We start from the raw sequence: 25626 nt of genomic DNA on the forward strand, positions 1-25626 counted from the left end.
GGTGGGGTGTCATTTGAGGGATGAGGTGGCGGTCTCCATTCTGGAGGGGACACTCACTCAGTCTGACTCCGTAACTAAGTGATCAGTTGGGGACTTCATAAGTGGTGTCCAGCCTATGTTCAATCAGAACAGGCAATACTGAACTCCACTTAAGTAACTTGGTAGCAGCAAGGGAGTAATATAACTGAAACTGTGCCGGTGATGGGGCAGCATTGTAATAAAAAAAATAAATAAATAAAAAAAAGGGAAAAAAAAGAAAAGAAAAGCAATTTTTGTTCTTTTTTTTCTTTTCTTTTTTATAATAATAAAACACTTTTCTCTCAATGCAAGAATATGGTAAAACATTTTCTTCCTTCACAATCAAGTACAGTACAACAGCAAAAAAAAAATGTAGGACACAACTTTTTTTTCTCTTTCTTTTTCTTTACACCAGTATCATTAATCTTTGCAACACCAGATGACACACAAAAAGCATAAAACAAAACATACTGTCACCTTTTCTTATATTTGTGTAGTTGAAGTTGTCAATACTCAACATTCCAAAGATAGACACTATATAAGTAACAATAATGAATGGACAAACTCACATTTTCAGACATGGACAGGATCGGCAGTGATTTGCGAGGTGTCTTCTCCTCCTCTTCCAGAACACTGAAAATGGACAACGCTCCTTTCTTTCTCTTTGAGGCATTCAGCTCCCTTGTTAAAGAATCTGGAAATTTGACAGTAATAAACATTCAGTTCCATTGTAAAAGAATCTGGAAATACAACAGTGATAAACATTAGGTTTCCATATTAATAAAACTGGAAATACAACAGTAATAAACAGTCAGTTCCCTTGTTAAAAAATCTGAAAATATAACAGTGATATATATTCAGTTTCCTTGTAAAAGAATCTGGAAAATCTGGAAATATAATTGTGAAAAACATTCAGTTTCCTTGTTAAAAAAAACCTGGAAATGCAACAGTGGTGAACACTGTTTCCTTGTTAACAAAGCTGGAAATGCAACAGTGATAAACGCTGTTCCCTTGTTAATTAAACTGGATATACGACAGTGATAAACACTCAATTACCTTGTCAATAAACATGGAAATATAACAGTAATAAACATCCAGCTCCCTTGTTAACAAACCTCCAAACATGACTGAAACTGACATTTAGTTACCAGGTTAATACAACATACAGTCTGCTGTAGGTCAGCGGCAGTGCATTTGCTGACCTCAAATTCTACAATTTCATCTTCTTTTTATGTTTTGAAAGTAATGTGTGGTCATCACTCTCAGATTTTGAGGATCATTACCAAAGTGACTGAATGATTATAACTGTTATGTTTCAAAGTATCTTAAACAAAACAAAAAAAAACCCTCAAATGGCATGTTCTAAAAACTAAATTTGCAATATTTATTGTGAAACATTTCTCCTTGAAGCTGTAGTTTTGACGGTATCTGAGACAGCAATTTTGGTGGTTGTTCTTCTTCTCATTGATTTATTGTCTGTTTAGAACAAGGTGATTTAGACAATTCTGGGTGTTTTTTTGGTTTTTTTAGGTGACTGTACTTGTAGGAGAGACAAAGGCAAGGACTGAGCAGCAATATCACAGACATACGAATGATCATTTTCAAGATTAACACATGACATTTTCTCTGCACCTGGAGAAGCCATTTGCCCTGACAGGGAAAGGTGAAAGGTGGCAGAATGGCTGGCGCTGATCCAAGTTCAATTCTTGCTCTTGCCCTTTCTCCTAAGTTTGACTGGAAAATTACACAGAGCATCTGGTCATTTGAATGAGACAATAAACCCATGTCCCAAGTGCAGCACGCACTTGGCGCACTGAAAAAGAACTCTAGCAAAAAAAATCTGCAGAAGAAATCCACTCTGATAGGTACACATTATATATATGCACACACTCAAAGCCTGGCTAAGCTTGTTGGGTTATGCTGCTGGTCAGGCATCTGTCTAGCAGAATGATGTGGTGTAGCGTATATAGGTTTGTCCAAACGCAGTGAAGCCTCCTTGAGGAACTGAATCTGAAGCTGTCTTACTTGTGACCCCCCTGGCTTTGGGGGCCTCCCGCCTGGTATCAGCGTCACGGGTTGTGGAGGCTGGCTGGGTGGGCACGCTCAGGAAGTTGAAGACAGAGAACTTGTCTCGCTTCAGTCCTGGTACCCCCACTATATCAGAGCTGGAACCAAGAGTGAGTATGAATGGATGATATGAAATGGGTACTTCTATAGTGCCTACCCTCCGTCAGAGACCAAAGCTCTAAGCACTCTATAAACAAGGGGTCATTTGCACAACAGGCTGCCTACCTGAGCAGAGCCGACTGCCATTGGGCACTCATCAATCGTTTCCTGTGTCATTCATTCAGATTTCGGTCACACACACGTACACACTCAGACAGACATGTAACATTTTTTGTGTATGACTGTTTTTGTTTTTTTTACCCTACCATGTAGGCAGCCATACTCTGTTTTCGGGGGTGTGCATGCTGGGTATGTTCTTGTTTCCATAAGCCACTGACCACTGACATGGATTACATGATCTTAAATGTGCATATTTGATCTCCTGCTTGCATATACACACAAAGGGTGGTCAGGCACTAGCAGGTCTGCACATTTCTTGGCCTGGGAGATCAGAATAAATATCCACCCTTTACCCACCAGGTGCCATCATCTAGATTTGAACCCGGAACCTCAGACTGAAAGTCCAATGCTTTAACCATTCGGCTATTGCGCCCGTCAAGTAGACAAACGAATCAGTCAAGTAAAACCAACAATACACTTGTACATAAAAGGTCTCAAAAAGGCATGTGAAGGTGACAAGTGTTCAAAGTAACATTCCTTTTTTTTTAAGTGCAGAAATAGACACCAAATGTATGCTTACTACAAGACATAGCATCATAATATCACATGGAATCGATTTAGGAATGAATATTTATTGTTCTGCCCAAATTATTTTGATGTGCTGTGAGTGCAGTATCACGCAGTGGTGCATCAGGACGAGTGAATAAACATCATCACAGCAAAGTTTCTGTGGTCTTTTAACATCAGTGAAATAAAATTTCTTTTGACTCTTCTTTTAATTCTGAGCAATATGCTGCTGTATCTTCCCAATGTACAAACTATTTTTGTAATCTGTAAACCTCTGCCCCACAACCACCGAAAAAAAAGAAAAGAAAAAGAAATTAAAAAAAACTGAAGTGGACTGATCAGTAAAAGCTGACTTCACTGACAATGGTGCTGACACTCTCAAACAATACCATGATGAAAATAAACACACACACACACACGAGCGCGCGCGAGTGCGCGTGCAAAACAAAAACAAAACCACCAAAAAAACCCACCCAAAAACAAACAAACAAAAAAAACAAACAAACAAACAAAACCCCACATGTCTTCAAGTTATAATCATTACCAAGACCACTGCCATAGCTTCTTGGTCAATTACCACTAACAGTATGGACAGGACAAACTTGTTTTGCTTTGGTTTTTTATGGGGGTGGGGGCGGGGTTGTTTTAATATTTTCATGAAGAGGGTAAGCTGTGCAGTAGGTCCTTGACAAGGTGACAATGAAAACAAAATCATGACAGAGACAACTGGTGATGATAGTAAAGACTGTGTTGTGTTGTGCTGTGCTGTGCTGTGCTGTGCTGTGCTAAGCTGTGTTGTGTTGTGTTCAGTTGCGTTGTGTTAAGAAACAAAAATATTCCATCACACATCGTGCTGGAGAGGTCAGCAAGAGATCACTGTGTTCTGATCCAGCAGTGACAGAATATCAGGATGTGTGATTGTAATCAGCTATGTTAGTGTCTAGTCTGGATATAACACCCAAAACTTAATAAAGCTGGATTTAAAATTTGAATAAAAAAATAATACACAAGTTCAATAACATTTGTAGAGCTATGGAAATAGATAACGTCAAAGCTAGAAGCTTTAAACAGACATGAACAAGTACAGCAACTTATGCTCCTGAAAATGAACTCAAACCAACATGCTTCAAATAGAAAATAAAAAATAAAGACAGTAACTTATGCTCCTGAAAATAGATAATGTCAAAAACCTGAACCCTTAAATGGAAAACAAGAAACAGGTACAGTAACTTATGCTCCTGAAAATGAAGTCAAAGCTACAAGCTTCAAATAGAAAATATTAAACAAGTTCAGTAACTTCATTAACAGACAAGTTCAGAAACTTATGCTAATGAAAACAGCTCAAAGTCAGTGTCTGACATGAATACATCATGAAACACTGAAGCAGTTCATGTTTATAAAACAAAAAAACTTAAACATTCTGATGTAGGATCTTAAGACACAATTTAAGAGGCAAGAAGAATGAAGAAATATGTGGGAGAACTAAGGAGAAATGTGTTTCGTTCAGAACCTGATACTTACTCAGGGTAGGGGTTGGGGATATTGAAACGCTTGCAGAGCACATTGTGAGGGTGCCACTCCATTTCGTCTCGGGTCAGTCGTCCGTACATCTTCATTTCAGCAGCCTTCGCTTGTTCACTCTTCTCTGTCTGTAAGACAACAGGTCTACCTGTGTGTACACCTGTCTGTTTACCTGTGTAACACAGGTGGTTGTTTCCTGAACAGGTCTAGCTGTGTGTGCACATGTTTGCTTATGTGTGTAATACAGATGGTTATTTTCTAAACAGGTTTAGCTGTGTGAACACCTGTTTATTCAAAGGTACAATACAGGTGGTTACTTCCTTAACAGGTTTATATGTGTAGACACCTGCTTGTTGACCTGTGTAATACAGGTGGTTAATTTCTAAACAGGCTTAGCTGAGCAATACACGTGGAACAGGCTTAGCAAAGCAATACAGGTGGTTATTTTCTGAACTATGACGTGTGTGTGTGTGTGTGTGTGTGTGTGAATAGTTTATCAATGTTCTGTTTCTGGTGTTCAATTCTTCCTTTTCGGTATTTACCTTTTTCTATTTGTAAACACCTGGGGCTTATTTGTAAGAATAGGCATAAATGATAATAATAATTAATTATAATAATAATACTAATAATAATAAACAGGTTTAACACTATGTACACCTGTTTAATTGTGTAATACAGGTAACTAGTTATGTTCTAAGCAGGTTTAGCTGTACGTATACCTGTAAAGATGTGCAATACAGGTAGTTATTTCCAAAACAGATTTCACTGTATGTACACCAGTTTAGCTGTGAAATACAGGTGATTTTCTAAACAGGTTTAGCTGTATGTACACCAGTTTAGCTGTGGAATACAGGTGATTTTCTAAACAGGTTTAGCTGTATGTACACCAGTTTAGCTGTGAAATACAGGTGATTTTCTAAACAGGTTTAGCTGTATGTACACCAGTTTAGCTGTGGAATACAGGTGATTTTCTAAACAGGTTTAGCTGTATGTACACCAGTTTAGCTGTGGAATACAGGTAATTTTCTAAACAGGTTTAGCTGTATGTACACCTGTTTAGCTGTGTAATACAAGTAGCTGTGTGTACACCTATTAACTGAACTGTGTAATGCAGGTGATTATTTCCTTGTTATCAGTGATGTCCATATGAATCAATCAGTATTAGTATAAAATTGTTCTTCTGATGTTCTGATGCCACATACAGACAGGTTCTTCTGAACTTCTTGTTGCTGGTGGTGGTGTTGGTGGTTGTGGCGTTAACTTTCAGGTTTCAGACGGTTAGAATTTGTCAAGAAATTGTTCTGTTTGAACTGTCATCATTTCTTGTACACATGTAGTACACATAATGATTTTTTTTTTCAGATACAAACGCACATCATTTGCAAAAGCGATGCACTTCCACCGTTTAAAAACAGCAGCAAAACAAAAACGCCCCCTTCTCCCCCACCCCCACCCCCACTGACCACAGCCTCCACCAGTCCCAATGTCTGCTGCTGAGCATCGTCAATGAAGGTGCCCCGGGTAAAGCGTGACGCCATCATGTTGGACAGAGGACGGTAGATCATAGCTGCCTTGGAGAACTCTTCCTTCTCTCGCTGACGCTCCCACTCTGTCAAGTGACCGGCGGCCACTTCCTCGTAAGGCTCTGTGCAGGTGTCAAAAAAAAGAAAAAAAAGAAGGTAAAATAGTATGGTAGCATAGAAGGATAAAATATGACAGATAAGTTGTATATGTTTCTGATTTTTTTTCTTTTGAAAAACAGATTAGTTTTTATCGAGAGAGATGAACATGCCTGTTAAAGAATGTAAAAGTGACAAAGTGGTGTAAATTATCTATTTTCATTTTTCTTGTTACAAGGTTGGTGCTCATATGTCAAATGTTAGTGGTACCTGTACAATAATGGTTATACATTCCAATATACGGCCCTGAAACCCTCTTCCACACACAAACATGAGCTCAGTCACATACATGTGTGCACAAATGCACAAATTTACAAACACACAAAAGCAGTCAAACATTTCAATAGATTACACTTTCTACACTTTACACCAGACAACAACTATCTGCACTTGATCCAGAAAGGTTGGTAAAGCTTCAGCCACACTCTATATGATCCTAAAAACACAACCTGCAGAAATATGACAAAAACTCAGTGAAATTCATGCATGTGGAAAAAACCCAACCCAAACAAAAACAAAACAACAAAAAACCACGCCACACAGGTGTGCCCAGCTCACCCTTCACCCCCTGCTTGACGAGGACCAGGTATCTGTCGTATCGGGCCTGTTTGCCTGGGTCCTTGTGGAAAGGTCTGACCCCCACCCCCGCAGCACTCTGATCCACCTTCTCTCCCGCTGAGCCAAGGGCTGCTGCTGCCACCTCCTGACGCGGTGCCTGACCTGTGGTGGGGGTGGGGAGGGTGGCACCGCTACTGCTGCTGTTGCTGCTGCTGTTGTTGTTCTCTGAAGTGGTGCCAGCAGACTGGAATCGAGAGGCTGCCATCTTGGCTGCCTCTTTCACAGCTTCCATCTTTCTGACGTCTTCTTTGGGTATGAGGTCAAACACAGAGGCTGGAGACAAGACGGCAGCACAAGGGGTTTAGCTGTAGAATGGTGCTGTGAGCAAACAGGGTCTGTGAATTAAAAGGCCACTGAACTGAACATTTTCCAGTGTTGCTTTATGAGGATCCACAGGCTCATTTGGGGGTACAGGTTTGCACACACAGATGCATACCTGACTGCATGAGCACAGGCACTCAAAGGCACTTTCTCTCCTGACTGCATGAGCACAGGCACTCAAAGGCACTTTCTCTCCTGACTGCATGAGCACAGGCACTCAAAGGCACTTTCTTTCCTGACTGCATGAGCACAGGCACTCAAAGGCACTTTCTTTCCTGACTGCATGAGCACAGGCACTCAAAGGCACTTTCTCTCCTTTCTTTTCTATCACATTTTCCTGCGTGGGTATACTCTTGAGCATAAACACATATAAGTGCATAGACACACACATATTCACACACACACACATACATTCTCTCTCTCTCTTTCTCCCTTTCTGAAATACAAAAGAAATTTTTTTTCCTAAAATATCTAACATACTGTGATCCACCAGCGCAGACTCCAGCAGGGATCTGATTCCTGTCCTGTACAAACTAGTATCCACCTATGCGTAGAAAACGAAAGTAGCTACGGCTAATAACTTCCCGTTAGTAGATTACCTCCCTTCCGCAGGTCCAGCACACATTTTCACCCACACACAAAAAAAACAAATATATGTAAACACACACACACACACACACACACACACACACACACACATGCTCACTCACACAACCACACACACACATACATGTACACACACAGACACACACACTCACTTACAAAAACACACCCACACATACATGTACACACACACACACACACACACACACGCACCAAACAGTAAATCAAAACACAAGCACCCAACAACACTACACACAACTCACTAGCAATGGGCTTTTCGTCCAGCATCAATCCCCTCTCCACAGCGTTCAGTTTCTGCTGGCCCTGGGAAGGTCTGGCACTGACAGGTGTCTCACCAATGGCCTCCTGTGCCAGCTGCTCTGCCGTCTTCTTGAACTTGTGGAAGGGCTGGAACCCTCGGGGTAGGGTGGGCGGCGGAAACACTTTCTTGGGCGGCAGTGGTTTAGCAGACAGTGTGAAGCCTTCCAGCAACTTGCCCACATAACTGACTGGAACTTTGGGCTGCTCTGTTTAAAAAAAAGAAAAAAAGAAACAAGACTGCAAATTTCCACACTGAAAATGAAGAAAGGAAATTATGTATCAAAGAACTGACGTGGATTACAGGATCTTTAACACGCATATTTGATCTTCTGCATGTGTACACACAAGAAGGGGGTTCAGGTACTATCAGGTCTGACCTGGGAGATCAGAAAAATCGCCACCCTTGACCCACCAGGTGCACCAAACCAGGGATTGAACACAGGCAAGAATCCAGCCCTAAAACTATTCAGCCACCGCACCCATAACTTTTCTCCAACCATCAATGAGTGAAGACACTCTCTTTTCCTACAGCTTCAGGTCTCGCAGACGGAAAGATAGAAACTTGATTCTACAGGAGAAGACAAGACAAGACAAGAAAAGCAGTTTACTAAACTGAGCTGTCTGTAAAAGTGAAAGGAACAGTGGGGCAGGGACGACAATAAAACATTATTCATTCACATTACATGCCATGAGTCTTTTAAAGTACACCATCCCTCCATGTTGCATGACATTATCTGAATCTGAAATGCCTTATTTATGTAAAACAGTGGACTGCGCATGATAAAGACTGTGTGTCGTGTACACCGCCTGGTTTCCCCTGTTCCCTGCATGCCCCTCTTATTCATGTCAACAGTGGATTGTGCAGGATAAAAACCCTGTGGCGTGTACGTCACCTTGTTTCCCCTGTCCCCTGCGTGCCCCGGGAGCTGTCCAGCCAAAGAACTGCTGTGAGTCATCCAGCTCCATGGTCTGGTCGTAGCTGCTGAGGGAGTCTGTGGCATAGATGTCCTCGTCCTCGTCCTCCAAAGCACCAACCCCAAAGGCCTGGTCACCACGGAAAGGTAAGGTATACACACACCTATACACATGCTCAGAAGTAGCAACTAGCAAGATGTTTTTATTTATGTATTGTTGTACAATACCTTATGGTCTTAACGTGTGTGTGCGTGTGTGTGTGTGTGCATGTGTGTGTGTGTGTGTGTGTGTGCACGCGTGCGTGCGCGCATGTCATTTTTAGTAATCTTATACCCTTTTTTTGTTGGATGTTTTCATTTGTTAATATTGTTGTGCAATACCCTATTGTCTTAACATGAGTATGTGTGTGTGTGGGGGGAGGAGGGGGGGGGTAGTATATCGTCAGCTATTGGGAATTCTTATTTGACTAGTTTTAATCTCTTCTTATGTTGCGCATGATTTTATGCCAGTGTTTACAATGAGCCTGTGATTGCACAACTTAATTTCCATGTGGATTAATAAAGTGTTTTTGATTTGATTTGATTTGATTTTAACATGCAAGCATGCTTTATTGTCATCAAGACAAATCTCTCTCTCTCTCTCTCTCTCTCACACACATACACACACAGTGTGTGAGCTTGTAAGAGTCACATGCCCATTGATATATTGTTCACACTATTCAATTCATTATCCAATATTTTTGTTCATGGCCCACTCCTTTTTTATGGGCCGGTGGCCTAACAAATAAACCACTGTCTTGTCTTGTAGCACACACACACACACACGCACACACACACACACACACACACACACAAACCCCACACACACTATACACACATAAACCTGCAGATTTCAGATAAATATACTGACATGAATGGCTTGGCCATCAGTTTCACAGAATAAATAAAAATATACTAACAGACAGAATGACTGCATTCAGCTGACAAACTTACACAAAATGAACATACAAAGAGGACATGGACATACACAAAAACTTTTTTTCATAATTTTTACACAAAGCAACCTTAGTACTGCTTAGATCATTTTTACAAATTTATGTACTTGGCAAATGTGGTGCAGTGAATAAGAACTCATGTGCACACCATCACTCCTACTCCACAAATCTCCCTCCTCCCCGAAAGATCACAGACAATGAAACACAACCACAGCAACAAGCAATGAAGAAAAACAACACCCACCTGTCCACGAATGCCTTTTCTGCTTTTGGATGACCGGACGGCAGGAGAGTCAAACAGACTGATGTGCGTTGCTGGCAGGGCTGACCTCGGGTCAAGGCCACGGTACCCAAGACCATGGACGTTGTCCTTGGAAGTGAGGCTGACAGGCGTCACATCTTTGGGGGCAAAGGTCACGTTTTGTAGGTCAAGGTCGCTAAGATCACTCTGAGGAAGAAAAGGAGAGGGATCAACATCATGACAAGACTTCAATGCCATTTGCACGTTTTGTCTTAAACACTTCAGTTATTCAACTGACAAATGGTGAAGTACTGTCTCTTACGTGAAAGGTGTATCTTGCGTTTGTCATATGAGGGGACAGGTGGATGAATGTGAGTGTACATTTGTGCAGGGGTGTGAGAGAGCATACACACAATGTTCCGTTTCACTTTAAGTTGAGGGTCTTTTGAATTTCTTTAAAGAAAATTTGAGGATCCTCTGACCAAGCTTGAGGGTACCTGATCTTTTATCATCAGACATCACCTTAAACAGTAAGGTACCATGAAGATATATGAAATGTGTGCATGCTTGTGCGTGTGTATATGATTGTGTGTGTGTGTGTGTGTGTGTGTGTATGTGTGTGGTGAACATGCATGCATGTGTGTGTACAGTTGATCACTATGTGTAAAGTCATGTTAACACTGAACTGAAAACAAAGAGCAATATCTACTGAACTTGTGGCAGCTGTTGGTAAAAGTGAAACAATTGTCAATGAGATATACAGAGAAGTGGTTTCTAGAAGACACCAAGTGTTGACATGGATAACAAGAGCTTTAACGTGAGTCTTGCATGCATGTATACCACGCACAGACAACAAAAATCACTATATTTTATCCTCTCACCTCATCATCTTCGTCAGATCTTGGAGGGAGAGAACAACCGTATATCTTCACACCTGGAGCTGAACAAATAAATCACAACAATACTGACAGTAATAACACCTGCCAGAAAGCATGGGGCTTGTCAGTTATTTTTGACAATGTTATACTCTGACAGCCACTAAACTCAAACCAAATCCTGTACATCAACAGCATGTGCCATTAGGTAAACCCCAAACAGCAACAACAGTGATATCCCATAAGCACAATAACAGTAACATTAAGGACCACAAAGTTGATTGTAACAATTTCGCAATATTCATCACTGATTTAGCCCACAACAAGACTACTACTAGTAACGTTCACAAGAAAACAACAACAAAAACAATGATAACCTATAACATTCATTAAAAAGCTGTTTCATAACCAATAACATTCATTAAAAAGCTGTTTCATAACAACAACAACGACAGCAACTTAACAAGCTTCTTCATTCATTGGCAACAAGTCCCAAGTGAGCTTGTTTATGAGTTGGTCATCATTTGTACCTTGCCATTTAGGCAGCCACACTCCGTTTACTCTGTGTGAAAATTGGGCTGCTCTCCCAAGGGAGAGCATGTTGCTACAGTGCAGTTCCAACTTTCTCTTTTCTTTTTTCCTGCCTGCAAGTTTATTTGTTTTCCTATGAAAGTTGATTTTTTAACAGAATTTGTCAGGAACAACCCTTCTGTTGCTGTGAAATGTTTTACATGCGTTAAGTGCATGCTACACACAGGACAACAGTTTATCGTCTAATCCAAATGACTAGCATCCCTATCACCACTCAAGGTCCGGTGGAGGGGGAGAAAACACTGGCAAGTGTGGGATTTGAACTTGTGCTCTTGGATTCTCTTGCTTCCTAGACAGACGCGTTACCACAAGGCCACCACTCCGCACAAAGCCCATACAGCCAGAGGTGCCTCCAGAGAACACCCTTCAGTGTGATTTCTCACCAAAGGATTAAAATGAACACATATCTTCCATAACATGACCAGACTTATTCAGCAATCTAAGCTAAAGGCCAGGTGCAAAAGGTAGAAATGAACAACAAAATTATTGTCCTGCATGATTCCAGAGATTCTTGTCAGTTATGTAACTTATGTGAGTTAAAAAAAAAAAAAAAAAAAAAAAAGGAGGGGGGGGGAGTTCGCTTGAAAAAACACAGATCAATGCAGAATGAAGGAAATGACAGACACGGAAAAAAGACATTAACCCCCAGAAAAGCAACAACAGCAAAACAACAATAAATATAATCAAATTTTTATATGAACATTATCTTATATAAATCTATCTAGCATACAATTCCCAGAAGGTAAGGGCGCTATTAAAACACTGAACTTTCCCCCTGCCATCCCCACCAGAGTACTTCCATGAAGAAAGGTACAGAGAGATGCAGACGCTATGTGCTCAAAGACATTGTATGATCCTTTGCTGAATAACAGCCTATCACATTAGAAAATAGAAAAAGAGGAAAATGCTACTGATCAAAATTCAAGTGATCATCTCCTGTGTATCTCCTGCATAATCTTCATGGGCATTACAAATGTCCTCCTTGTCTCCATTATTCCACATATGTCTTAATCAATTTAAAGCTTCCTACCCGTGTTTTGTTTCTTTTTCTTCTTCTTTTTGATCTTGACCCTGGGGCCGATGCCTTGCCCTTCCTTCCATCCCATCTTCCTCAGCAGTCTGATGCCAATGGGAAGTCTGAAAGTGAGAACACCACGAAAATTTGTCTGTTTGATGCCGATGGGAAGTCTGAAAGTGAGACCACCACGAACATTAGTCTGTTTGATGCTGATGGGAAGTCTGAAAGTGAGAACACCATGAACATTAGTCTGTTTGATGCTGATGGGAAGTCTGAAAGTGAGAACACCACGACAATTTGTCTGATGCCAGTGGGAAGTCTGAAAGTGAGAACACCACGAACATTAGTCTGTTTGATGCTGATGGGAAGTCTGAAAGTGAGAACACCACAAAAATTGGTCTGTTTGATGCCGATGGGAAGTCTGAAAGTGAGACCACCACGAACATTAGTCTGTTTGATGCTGATGGGAAGTCTGAAAGTGAGAACACCACGAAAATTTGTCTGATGCCAGTGGGAAGTCTGAAAGTGAGAACACCACGAACATTAGTCTGTTTGATGCTGATGGGAAGTCTGAAAGTGAGAACACCACAAAAATTGGTCTGTTTGATGCCGATGGGAAGTCTGAAAGTGAGAACACCACGAACATTAGTCTGTTTGATGATGATGGGAAGTCTGAAAGTGAGAACACCATGAACATTAGTCTGTTTGATGCTGATGGGAAGTCTGAAAGTGAGAACACCACGAACATTAGTCTGTTTGATGCTGATGGGAAGTCTGAAAGTGAGAACACCATGAACATTAGTCTGTTTGATGCTGATGGGAAGTCTGAAAGTGAGAACACCACGAACATTAGTCTGTTTGATGCTGATGGGAAGTCTGAAAGTGAGAACACCACAAAAATTGGTCTGTTTGATGCCGATGGGAAGTCTGAAAGTGAGAACACCATGAACATTAGTCTGTTTGATGCTGATGGGAAGTCTGAAAGTGAGAACACCATGAACATTAGTCTGTTTGATGCTGATGGGAAGTCTGAAAGTGAGAACACCATGAACATTAGTCTGTTTGATGCTGATGGGAAGTCTGAAAGTGAGAACACCACGAACATTAGTCTGTTTGATGCTGATGGGAAGTCTGAAAGTGAGAACACCATGAACATTAGTCTGTTTGATGCTGATGGGAAGTCTGAAAGTGAGAACACCATGAACATTAGTCTGTTTGATGCCAATGGGAAGTCTGAAAGTGAGAACACCAAAATGTGTCTGTTTGATGCCAATGGGAAGTCTGAAAGTGAGAACACCATGAACATTAGTCTGTTTGATGATGATGGGAAGTCTGAAAGTGAGAACACCACGAAAATGTGTCTGTTTGATGCTGATGGGAAGTCTGAAAGTGAGAACACCACAAAACTTTGTCTGTTTAATGCCGATATGGGAAGTCTGAAAGTGAGAATACCATGAACATTAGTCTGTTTGATGCTGATGGGAAGTCTGAAAGTGAGAATACCATGAACATTAGTCTGTTTGATACCGATGGGAAGTCTGAAAATAAGAATACCATGAAAATTAGTCTGATGCTGATGGGAAGTCTGAAAGTGAGGACACCACAAAAATGAATCAGTCTGATGCCAATGGGAAGTCTGAAAAAGAGAACACTACGAAAAATAATCTGTCCGTCATGCTATTCTATGCACAGGGTACACGTCTGGAAACTCCATGGAAATATATTGCACGCACAACAGAGAGAGGGAGAGAGAGAGAGAACAGAGAATGTGTATGCGCGTGCATGCATGCATGCGTGCATGCGTGTGTGTGTGTGTGTGTGTATCCTAGTTCACACTATACCACAAAAAAATCTTCTGAGACTCCAGTCTCTAAATGTCTGACCAATTGCTCATAATTCTGATTTATGTCTTTGTTTGATGACAAATCCCTAAATCAATTAATTGAACATTGGTGAAAATATCAAACACAACCAGTGTGCCAGACCATCGCCTGATCACTCAAGTTTCAGTTTCAAGGAGGCGTCACAGCGTGCAGACTGATCCATATATGCAACACCATGTCTGCTGTATGTAAGAAAATAAATAAGTTGTTGTTTTTTTTAAGCAGCAGATGCCTGACTTTTGCATAAAACAAACACGCTGATCAGATCTTGTGAGCCTATCCCAGGTTTGTGTACAACATTTATATAAACATGAAATAAAATAAGACAAAATAAAGAAATAAGAGAAAACATTATATCATAGTCCAGGGAAAGATAAGCTGAAGGCTAATGATTGAAACCAATCACTTAAGAAATGAATCTTTGTATGCAGTGCAGATTAACTGAGTACTGACAAAGAAAATATCCTCTACAGGGGTGAGTGAAAAAAAAGTCAGGCTGTAGGAGACAGGACAAAGAGATACCGAAACAAACACACTGACTAGACAAAGAGAGAGAGGAGCAGGACTGACAGGCAGACAAAGACATGCTGAAGGAGAACAATACCTTTCTGGCACAATCAAGTCAGTCAGAGCAGCTGAAGCTGGCAGAATGGAATCTCTCGTCGATGACATGACTTCTGCCTTTCTCTTGCGCTTCTGAGCATCTGATGAAAAAGCGTCTGAAGTGGCAAACTGGCGAGGAGCAATACCGTGTTCTCCAAGATCCTGGTAAATGAGAAAACATAAAGTGATGAGTCCTCTGGTGTGGGATGAGTTATATCAAAATTACAGGAAACTAAAAATCCTATCAATCCTTTTGCATTTGAATTCTGACCTGTTTTGGTCTTCACTTTTAAAATCACAGTACAGATATCTTATTTTCCATAAACACTGTTTACCATTTCATGGATTTTAAACTGGGGCAACTGAACATGACAGAGATGACAGCAATTCAGGGTCTCCTCTGATGTGTGGCCTGCTGGCAACTTATCAGTGGTAGCTCACTGTTGACTGCTGACGCTGAGACTGTGCAAGATGACCTGTACGTGGCTGTGTATGGGGGACTTCAGATGACCAGCATGGGAGTAATTCCATTAAAACAATTCAGATGGTGGGGCAGCAAAAATAAATAAATAAATGAAACAAAATATTTTTTTTCTTTTTTTCTTTTTTTTAAACAACCAAGAAGCTGAAGAAAGAAATAAAAAACAAAATAAATACCCCATGCTTTGAAAGAAGAGCTCAAAGTCATACTGACCTCATCATCCATGAAATCCTCAGGCTGCTGAAATGTGAGATCTTGTTTCTGCTGCCGTGATGACGCGAATGTAGATGGTGTCCAACCTTTGAATGACAAACAGAAACACACACTGCTAATATATTTTGAATTCACACACACACACACACACACGCGCGCGCGTGCGCGCACACACACACACACACACACACAGAGAAGTTTCAGAACCTGGTACTGAAAACAGCACTTAAACTATGACCTGCAGACCTATTGGTAAATCTTGCTAACAGATGTAAAAGTACAATGTTCATTTTGCCTCAAGGCAGGAGCAGACAGAAAGCTTGTAACAACAACAAACTACTACACTCTGCAGTTTTAAGTTCTGTTTGAAAAGGTGTTTTTAGGGGGGTCTCAGGGACTGCAGCAACTAACCAAATGATCATGCTCCCATTCATCTATCTATCCTACAGTCTTGTTGACCATGGGGGCACCAGACGTTTGGTAACCAGCCTCTTCCATCCCTCGCAGTTGTCTGTCTTTCTGACTGTCTCACTCAGAGTTAGGCCTGTCCTGATGTTGTTCTCCCATCTCTTCTTCTGCCTGCCTCTTCTCCTTGCTCCCTGCACTGTCTTGGGTGGTCCTGGCCAGTCCTGATGAGTGTGAGACGTGGCCAAACCACTTCAATTTCTGTTTCTTTACAGTGGTCAGTAGATCATTATGTGGCTCAGTAGCTTGCTTGACTCTTCTGTGCACTTCATCATTTGTGATGTGGTCCCTCTATGTGATGCTAAGGATTTCTGGAAGCTTTCCATCTCTAAGGCATCTTATTCTCTAGTTCAGCTGTCAAGGTCCATATCTCGCAGGCATATATAAATATGGAAATGACAAGGGAGCACATCAGTCAGATCTTTTGAGCTGATCGTGATGTTGCTGTCAATCCTCATGGGCATCAGTTTTGTCAGTGCTGTTGTTGTCTGAACTATCCTGGAGAGTATTTCTGGCTTGGATCTTTCGTGTGCTCCCATCAGTTCCCAACAAAGTCCTGAACACAGTTCTTTTGGAAAGAAGGAAAGAGGCAGTGGACAGGTTTCTGCAGGAATGGATTCTGCGTCCACCCCACTGCCAGTCTGTGCATCATCATGGAGCAGTCAGTGGAGTCTGAGAGAAACTCCCCCCTCTGATCACATACTACAGCCAGTTAACTCACCTGACTTTTCCCACAGATGACCCATTTGTATGGGTAAGAAATAAAATCACCAAAAAACAAATGTTACAATTTATGAACTGTAAACTTCCATACTGATCAGTAACATAATGAGTTAGTTGGGGACAAAATATAAACTTCCCCCCTTCTTATGCTATCATTTAGTGAGATGAAAGTATCCATATTTTTTGTATGAAATTTGCACACACTGATGATTTGTTAATGAATCCAGTAAAGCACACAGAGTCTGAAACAGATTAAATTCAGAATGTTGTATAGCCATGATAGGGCTCCTTCATCCAATTCTGTTGTCTGCCTTGTGACTGAGATGAAACTGGGTCAGACGCTATCGTTGACACACACTGTTCATGTGAACCAGTCACCACAAAAATAAATCTCCTGCTCGCGAGCACAGCAACACACTATGCATTTATTGGTCACAGTGGAGAGTGGAAAGGTCAGTTAAAATATTCTTAGCTTTTATCATTTTGCAAATTAGGTGCGAATCCAAATACTCAAAACTATATAAAGCCCCAATCAGGCTCCTTCATCTGAAACAGATGTAAACAGTAGGACCTCGATCAGGGCCCTTCATCTGGAGTGAGTTAACCTGTTAGACAACGAGAAGGCATTTGACAGTGTTGACAATCAGAGAATCATTGTGGACGCTGTTGAGGTACTGCAAAGTATCCAAGAAGCTTATCTCCCTTTACTAGTCTACCCCAGGTTGCGCAGGTGCGTGTGTGTGTGTGTGAGAATGTGTGCAAATGTGTATGCAGATGACTGTATCACACATGAACAATAGAACATATTTGCACCAAAGCATGTATGGGCACACAATATGGTTATGACAGACTATTGCTCACCTTCTTTTGATCCAACAGAATTGAAATAGCCAGCAGAAAACCCGCCAGTGAAGGCCCCATGGAAGCGAGGTCGGCCTCTGGCCTCTTTGTCTGAGCGGCATGGGGCATCTTGCAAAAGGATTGGTTTCTTTTTTCCTTCACCTGGAGTAAAACCCATTCAATCAATAATTCTCATATTCATTATAAATATGTACAAATGCAAAATACAAATATACAAACTATTGTAAGTGAAAACACATCTAAAAATGAATAGCTTTAGAAATCAAGTGATGAAACTACCTTGAAGAGCAAATTTATATGTGTAAAAGACTGAATCTACTTTAAATAAAGACACACACACACACACACACACACAGATAGATAGATAGATAGAGAGAGAGAGAGAGAGAGAGAGAGAGAATGAACGAAAGAACAAAATCTGATTTCAAGAGGGTACAGGAAAAAGCACAATTGCCTTTTTACATCTGGCCCTCTTGGGGAAAAAAGGTAAGAAAAATGTAAGAGAGAGAGACACTGACACTGACACTGACACAGGTTTAATTGTGAAGGCCACCGGCCCATACACAAAGGGGTGGGGGATACAATGGGGCAATTCGATCGCTCTTCACACACAAACACACACACACACAACACAAAAAAAGAAAAAAAGAAAAAAAAAGAAAGGGAAAAGAAAAAAAAGGTGTACTGTACGTGAGTAGCTGATAACTGGATGAAAAATACATAGCATGTTTGTCCTCATCATGTTTATAGTTATACTAATTCATTCATTGTGTAAATTTGTGTAAGAGAGAGAGAGAGAGAGATAGAGAGAGAGACAGGCAGACAGACAGACAGACAGACAGAGAAGAGGGGGAGATCAGATCATAGATTTTATAACAGTGACTGACATAATATGTAAATTACTAACTGATAGAAAAGATAGAAGGTCAAGAACGCAATCAAATCTGTTCCCAAATAGTCAGCTTCAATAAATGACACTGGAATACAGGGTTGTTCTGATGCACAGAAATAATATTATATTGTTATCACCATGCACCTCTCTCACTCTCTTTCAAATGAATGTTAACAGTAATCATTCAAAATACACACACATTAATTCATAAACACAGATAAATGTTAAAATCTTGAAAAGACATGATAGAAAACCTTTGCATGTACTTATCAAAGTGCATGAACACACACACACACACACACACACACACACACACACACAACACATGCGCACACACACACACAAGCAAACAACAGTGGAGTAGGAATCAAATGGGCTAGAAATTAAAATGGAAACTGTCGTTTGCTATGTATAAGACCTTTCCTTTCATTGCCTTGTCTTTATGATGAAGTGGTAAGCATGGTGAGCTGTCAAGGGCATCACTTGGCAAAACAAAAAAATTGAGAGAACTCTGGCCTTGCATTCAATTTTTATTTTTTATCAAAATTGGTGTGGTGACTAGCCATTTTGACAGCATGGTTTCTATTGGAATTCAGGGAACAAGGTCAAGGCCGCAACATAGCCTATTCATAGAAAATACATTTCAATGACAAAAACTTGCTTCTCATCTTCACCAAGTGTTGTACACAGATTGGTCAAGATGAGAATAAATACACTCTGGAGACTCTAGATTAAGCACCTATTCCACAGGATGAAGACTCAAAGATGATGAATATGTTGCTACACATCAAGTACCAGTAAAACAGTGCTGGATGCACTTGAAAACTAAGTACTAACAAACTCTATCCCTCCACAGCACCAGGAACTACCATCTTAAAAAGCGAAGCACTCTCCAGGGATAAACCCTGACCGGCACATCTCCAGCCCGCCATTTACCACTACTATGCTCCATGATCCCTACACTAAGACTAAAAACATAACTTAACCTCTTTTTTCTTGCTTTCTCTTTCTCCCTCCCTTCTTCCCTCTCTCACTTTCCTTCTTTGGTTCACAGGAGAAAAAAATTTAAGTCAGTTGTTAGCATTTCTTTGGCAGCCACTTTGACACCCGTGACACAAAGGTGCCAGTAGTATTGGCCACCACAGCAAATGGGGGAAGGGCATTCCAGACCCATATTGCTCTTGGGAGGAATCCTGCTTGTCTGTATTCACTCCTGTTTCCTACAATAGATCTGGGACAGTTGTTCTGGGTGGGCTCATCATTGTCGCAGTGGTGGGGAGGGCATGTTTACTTTATTGTGCTGCAGTTTGTACAACATGAGCAGTCTTGCTGTTTGGCATCGCTGCTAGGGAGTGGGCTACTTGAGCTGGTCAATCATGTCAGAGATGCTTAATCTGTTCCTGTAGCGCCTCATAATAAATCTTTCTGCACGTCATTGGACTCATTCCAGGCAGTTGATGGCCTGTTGTTGGTATGGATCCCAGACTAATGATGAAAATTCCAGAACTGGATGGATGAAGGACTGATGGTCTGGGAGCTGATTTTTTGATAGCAAGCAGTCGTCATAGACAGTGTGAAGTCAAGCTTTATCCCAGTGGATTCAGGAGTTCCCCAAGGCTTCATTCTTGGTTTAGCCTTGTTCCTCCTATACATCAATGACCTGCCCAGCCAGATCAACTCCAGCATCAGACTCTTTGCAGACAACACCATTTGCAAGCGCTCTGTCTAATCTGACAACAACCAGTCCATACTGCAGGAAAATCTTAGCAGGTTGGAAAAATGGGAAGACAGCTGAGACATGAGATTTCATCCCGGCAAGTGTCAAGTCCTGAAGGTGACCAGGCATAAGAAGAGGACACATACATTCTTCGCAACCAACCACTGCAGGAGGTTACCACCACCAAGTACCTTGGCATCACCCAGGCAGCAGGAATGTCTTGGGAGCCCCATATCCACACCATCATCAACCAAGCAAGCAGGACCCTGGGGTGTCTCAGGAGGACCCTGAAGATAAATGCAAAGGGAATGAAGGACAGGGCTTACAAGACTTTTGTCCGACCAGTCTTTGAGTACGCATGCTCCATTTAGGACCCTCATAACGACAGACATATCATGAGCTTGGAGGCTGTCCAACGTCGATCTGCAAGGTGGGTTTGCGAAAAGTACAGAAGAACCTCCAGTGTAGACGACATGCTCTGACCAACCTGGAATGGCCAACACTGCAGAGTAGAAGACAAAAGGCAGGCTTTACAAATTTCTACAAGTTCCATTACAAACTGATTTCAGCAGACAGCCTGTATGCTCCATCCCCAGTTCCTGATACATGTCAAGCCGGCCACAGCGATTCCCAGTCCTACCCTATCCCCTCCTGCTGATCGGAACACCTCAAATACTCTGTCTTCCCAAGGACCATCCCGGAGTGTAATGTGCTCCCGGAAAATGCAGCAGCTGCACCCTCGTCAGACATTCCAGCACCAAATCACTTTTTTAATCAGAACAGAAAGTTTTGTTGTTTGTTTATTTGCTTTTTTCTGACTAATCCTCTCTTAAGTGTGAAGGAATCTTCAACAAGATGAAAGTGTTCACTTGGAGGAACAAGAAGAAAAAGACAGATTGGCGTGGGAGGGATCAAAACTAAGCATGGAAAAGGATGTGAAAATGAAAGTTGACAGCGTCACAAATAATTCCGCTGGAATTTAAACTGACCAGGTGAGATTTTTCTTCAGTAACCTAATTCAAAAATATCAAAGCAACAAATGTCTTTCATTTGCATTAGAATTGAAACAGAACCTTCCACAAACGGCAGCGGATTTCCAAGTTCAACAAAACTTTCATCTTCAGAATCGCTAGAAACAGCCATTTTGAAATGAATCAGCAGTAAATTATACTTTCAAACAAAATACATTATATATCCATTGCTCTTCTATAGTATGTTATATTTTTGTGATTTAGTTGATTCTAACTCAATAGATATGTTTTAAAAGACGATTTGTTTTTGGCGAATTAAAAGCAAAGAATGCTAGCACTCCACGTACCAAAAATACGGAAGAATATTCTAGCGCATGCGCAGAGTGTTTTCACACCAGAAGAATCGTACTGTGAGGAATTCGACAGTTGTTTTGTTTGTAAAACTCCACGATAGGAGCCGTTACAATGTTTATCACATGTGTATACACGTACAGAAGATGATGAAGAAAATAAGTCTGAAGGGCATTATACTGTCGACGAACAGGCGATCCCGTGGTGATACTTCAAAGTCATCGGATGTGGGTCGTGAGGTTAGAGAGATCGAAAGTGTTGGAGACCAAGAAATGCCTAGTGACTCACTTCAGGTATTACCCCAGCCGAATTACACGGACGAAAGTGCAATAGAAGACATTAGTACAAAGAGACGCGACAAAAGAGGACTTCTTCGCAACATTCGTCGAAAGCTGACTATTTCTTTCCATCGAAAAACTGATCCCTCGGAAGTCGGTCATATTGAAGACTGCCAGCAGACGAACTCGCTCTCAAGAGCAGAAGCCAGAAAATCAAAACAAAGAAATAGGTATCTGTTCGGTGTTTGTGACAGATCTGAGAAGTCAGGTTGCTCATTTTCGCAGAGCAGTGACAGCTTAACTACAAACCTGCCAACATACATGTCGCCAAAAATAAGTGAGTGGCATTCGAACACAGATTGGTATAACTTAGATGGGCGCAAGGAGAAGGCCAGTTGTTTGACAAAGGACATTTCCAAGTTCAGTCAAGATACATATGTTGTGGGAGGGGAAACCTCAACTCAGAATGATGAAGGCTGTGATTTTCAGACAAGTAAGATGAAAGACAAAAAAGAAAGGAACTTGAGTCAGGGCACACAAGCAAGTGATCAGACTGTCAGTCCAGATAACGACAGTGGGCAAGAAGGTTCAAAAGTGTGGAGTCTTACCAATGAACTTTTTCGACTGTCAAAGTATGGCTGGTACTGGGGTCCTATTACTCGAAATGAAGCAGAAGACAAACTGGCAAACCAACCAGATGGTGCTTTTCTAGTCCGTGACAGTTCTGATGAACGCTACTTGTTGAGTTTAAGTTTTCGATCATATGGTCGGACTCTTCACACACGGATTGAGCATTGCAATGGTATGTTCAGTTTCTATGCACAACCAGACACTGAAGGATATCCTACCATTGTGGAACTGATCGAGCATTCAATGAACGATTCTCAGACGGGCATATTTTGCTATTCACGATCTCGGTCCCCAGGTGCACCATCATTTCCTGTTCGGCTAACAAAGCCTGTGTCTCGGTTTACCCAGGTGCGTTCACTTCAGTACCTGTGCCGCTTTGTCATCCGCCAGTACACACGCATTGACCACATTCACCATCTTCCTCTCCCAACTACACTCAAGGGCTGGATAGAAGAGAATCAGTACTGAGATGCATTTTTCAGGGACAGAAAAAAGGAACAGAATCAATAGACAGAACATTGGGTTGTACAGTTAGATTCTCTACTGCAAACAGACAAAAGATTGATAGGATTGAGAAAGTAAAACCATGGACAACAGACAGTAAGGGGAGGATCTGTATGTTTTGTTGTTGAGTGAGAGTGATGCCTTATGTGTTTTAACATTCATTTCATTCTAACATTATTAGAATATTACTATTAGTTCTGTGAGAAAAGACTATTACAGATCTCCTGGCTGTTGAAATTGGACAATGATTTGAAAGAAATGTTTGACACTCATCAGTTCAAGGAAAACACTTCAATTTTGCTTCTGTTTTTATGTCACCATTGTCAGTTGAAAGAAGTGTACCCATCTACTTTTTTCCTTTTTATTTTTATTTTTTAAAGAATATATATATTGATGCATTGCAGGGATGGGGATACAATTCTTTTGTTTAATGACTGACGAGGGGTGGACAGTTCAGTATTTTATTTATTTATTGTATTTTTGTTTTTATTAATGCTATTTGTTCTTTCATTGTTGTCGTTATTGACAGTGTAATCAAGTAGGACTGTGTTAATCATCTGGTTTTAATTGTTGGTATGTGCTTATGTGTGGTAAACTAGTTAAAGGTAACTTTTCTTAGCTACTATAAGTGGAGCAGGAATCGAACAGGCTAACAATTAGAATGGAAATTGTCATTTGCTATGAATAAGACCTTTAGTTTTATTGCCTTTTCTTTATGATGAAGTGGTAAGCATGGTAAGCTGTCAAGGTCACTTGGCAAAATGAAAAAAATTGACAGAAGTCTTGCTTGCATTCAGTTTTAATCAAACTTGGTATAGTGACTAGCCATTGTGAGAGCATGATTTCTATTGGAATTCAGGGTGAAAGGTCAAGGTTGCAAACTAGACTGAACAAATCTTGCTTCTCATCTTCATCAAACAAGGTACACAGACTGGTCTCACAAGGCGAGAATAAAAACACTCTGGAGACACTAGATCAAAAGTCGAAGTTCAGTATCATGACAAGGCATTATAGAAGAAAAAAAAAAAGTGTTTTTATCGACATTTCCTTAAATTTGGTCCTGTGATTCATGATAATCTGATTGGTAACAGTAAAACATTGGTTGAATAATGTATAATCAAAATAATAAACCTTTTTAAAAGTTAAGATTATAGGTTTAGAGGTCAGTGACACACTAGTAATAGTAATATGCAGTGGAAACTGCCCTGTTGCAAGATTTTCTGCTTTACATTGTCATGAATTAATTTCTTATGATGTTATGTTTTATAACCATATATTGGGTTTACTTGAAGTTGGCATCATACACATCTTGAAGGCCATGTTTTTGTTATTTTCAGATTACAGTTACTGTTATTGAAGTTTCACTGTTGTTTTGAAGTTTGAAATGATCATATTTTGGGTGGGTGGTTTTGTTTTTTGTGTGTGGATAATTTAGTTATTGAAGTTTTATTTTTGTATACATTTTAACATTAATATGCAATAGATTTTTTTCATGACAACAAAATATTTATACATTTCAGGGGTGCAGTTGTTGATTTTTAAAAAGAAAAAAAGAAATAGTTTGAATGCATATAATGCTTAAACTTAAAGAAAGAAATGTTATTTAAATGAAACAAAATTAGAGATCTATAGAGGTTGTTTTGGAAACAGCTGCATATTTTCACAACCCATTTCCCCCACATCAGGTAAAAACAATTGCTTTTCAAAGGAAGTTATGGCTTGTCAGCTGGGGCTGATTTGATTGTGGTTTATTTTTCTTTAAAAAAAAATTGGTTAAAATTAATTTCTTACGTTTATTGGAATGGAATACATGTAATTATTTTTGAAGTTATAGATTTCTATTCAACCCTGTGTGAGTTATTTAACTGGTGATATTTTTTTCTCCACAAGTGTCAAGTGTTTAATTGTTTTGTTTCCTCTAGATTTGTATTTAGACCATGTGTTACCAACTTCCCCCCCCCCTCCCCAAGTGTTATTATCTTTGGGACTGCAGCTGGATGCATTTCTTGTATTTATATCAAAATTAGACGTGTGATGCAAACATTTTTTTCTAATGAAATATCTTATTGAAAGCTTCCTGTGTACACAGATTTTTGTACGATAACTTAACAGTGCACTGAACTTGTGTGGTTTTTATTTCATAAATGCTTAATTTGATGGCAAACTGAATTGAAAATTGTCCAGGGAAAAAGTAGACCGAAATGAGTTCAAGAGTGTCACATTGTGGTGAATTTTCCTAAAGTGGGATAAGGAGGGGAAATGTATTTTCTTAATGTTGTTTCCACCCTGGGCAAAGTGCCCCGACTCGAGACGAGTCAATGACTGGATACTTGAGCCTTCATAATCATAATGCAGCAGATGTGACCCATGGCAGCCTCTGTTGTTCACTTGTGTTTGTTTGAAAAGACCCAGCTCTTTGAATCGTGTTTGGCTTGTTTGGAACAAATTGAGTGTTTGACTGACTGATGCATGGTTATGCTTATTTT

At 40.5% G+C, this 25626-nt stretch overlaps 2 protein-coding genes across 2 annotated transcripts in view; one reads left to right on the top strand and one right to left on the bottom strand.

Annotated features, from left to right (window-relative positions):
- The window catches only part of LOC143300212 (G patch domain-containing protein 1-like), a 28587-nt gene extending 7033 nt beyond the window's left edge, over positions 1-21554 (bottom strand). Inside the window, exons 1-14 of the mRNA XM_076613780.1 lie at positions 21480-21554; positions 17798-17938; positions 15749-15834; positions 15056-15216; positions 12581-12687; positions 10966-11024; positions 10088-10291; positions 8828-8978; positions 7877-8140; positions 6630-6962; positions 5856-6037; positions 4393-4520; positions 2044-2183; positions 588-712 (exon numbers count right to left, since the gene is read on the bottom strand). Coding sequence (XP_076469895.1) covers positions 588-712; positions 2044-2183; positions 4393-4520; positions 5856-6037; positions 6630-6962; positions 7877-8140; positions 8828-8978; positions 10088-10291; positions 10966-11024; positions 12581-12687; positions 15056-15216; positions 15749-15834; positions 17798-17938; positions 21480-21549 — 2151 coding nt within the window. The 5' untranslated portion in view covers positions 21550-21554. The remainder of the gene's footprint in view (positions 1-587; positions 713-2043; positions 2184-4392; positions 4521-5855; positions 6038-6629; positions 6963-7876; positions 8141-8827; positions 8979-10087; positions 10292-10965; positions 11025-12580; positions 12688-15055; positions 15217-15748; positions 15835-17797; positions 17939-21479) is intronic.
- Positions 21555-21783: 229 nt separating this feature from the next.
- LOC143300431 (uncharacterized) lies at positions 21784-25080 on the top strand. Its single transcript, XM_076614083.1, has one exon. It carries the CDS (start codon positions 21854-21856, stop codon positions 23102-23104), a length of 1251 nt encoding a protein of 416 aa, XP_076470198.1. The 5' UTR covers positions 21784-21853; the 3' UTR covers positions 23105-25080.
- The last annotated feature ends 546 nt before the right edge of the window (positions 25081-25626 follow it).

Source organism: Babylonia areolata, chromosome 26 (genome assembly GCF_041734735.1).
Source record: "Babylonia areolata isolate BAREFJ2019XMU chromosome 26, ASM4173473v1, whole genome shotgun sequence".
Taxonomy (NCBI): domain Eukaryota; kingdom Metazoa; phylum Mollusca; class Gastropoda; order Neogastropoda; family Buccinidae; genus Babylonia; species Babylonia areolata.

Excerpts from the sequence above, each read along its gene's own strand:
- LOC143300431 (XM_076614083.1), top strand. The coding sequence starts at position 21,854 with ATGTGTATACACGTACAGAAGATGATGAAGAAAATAAGTCTGAAGGGC.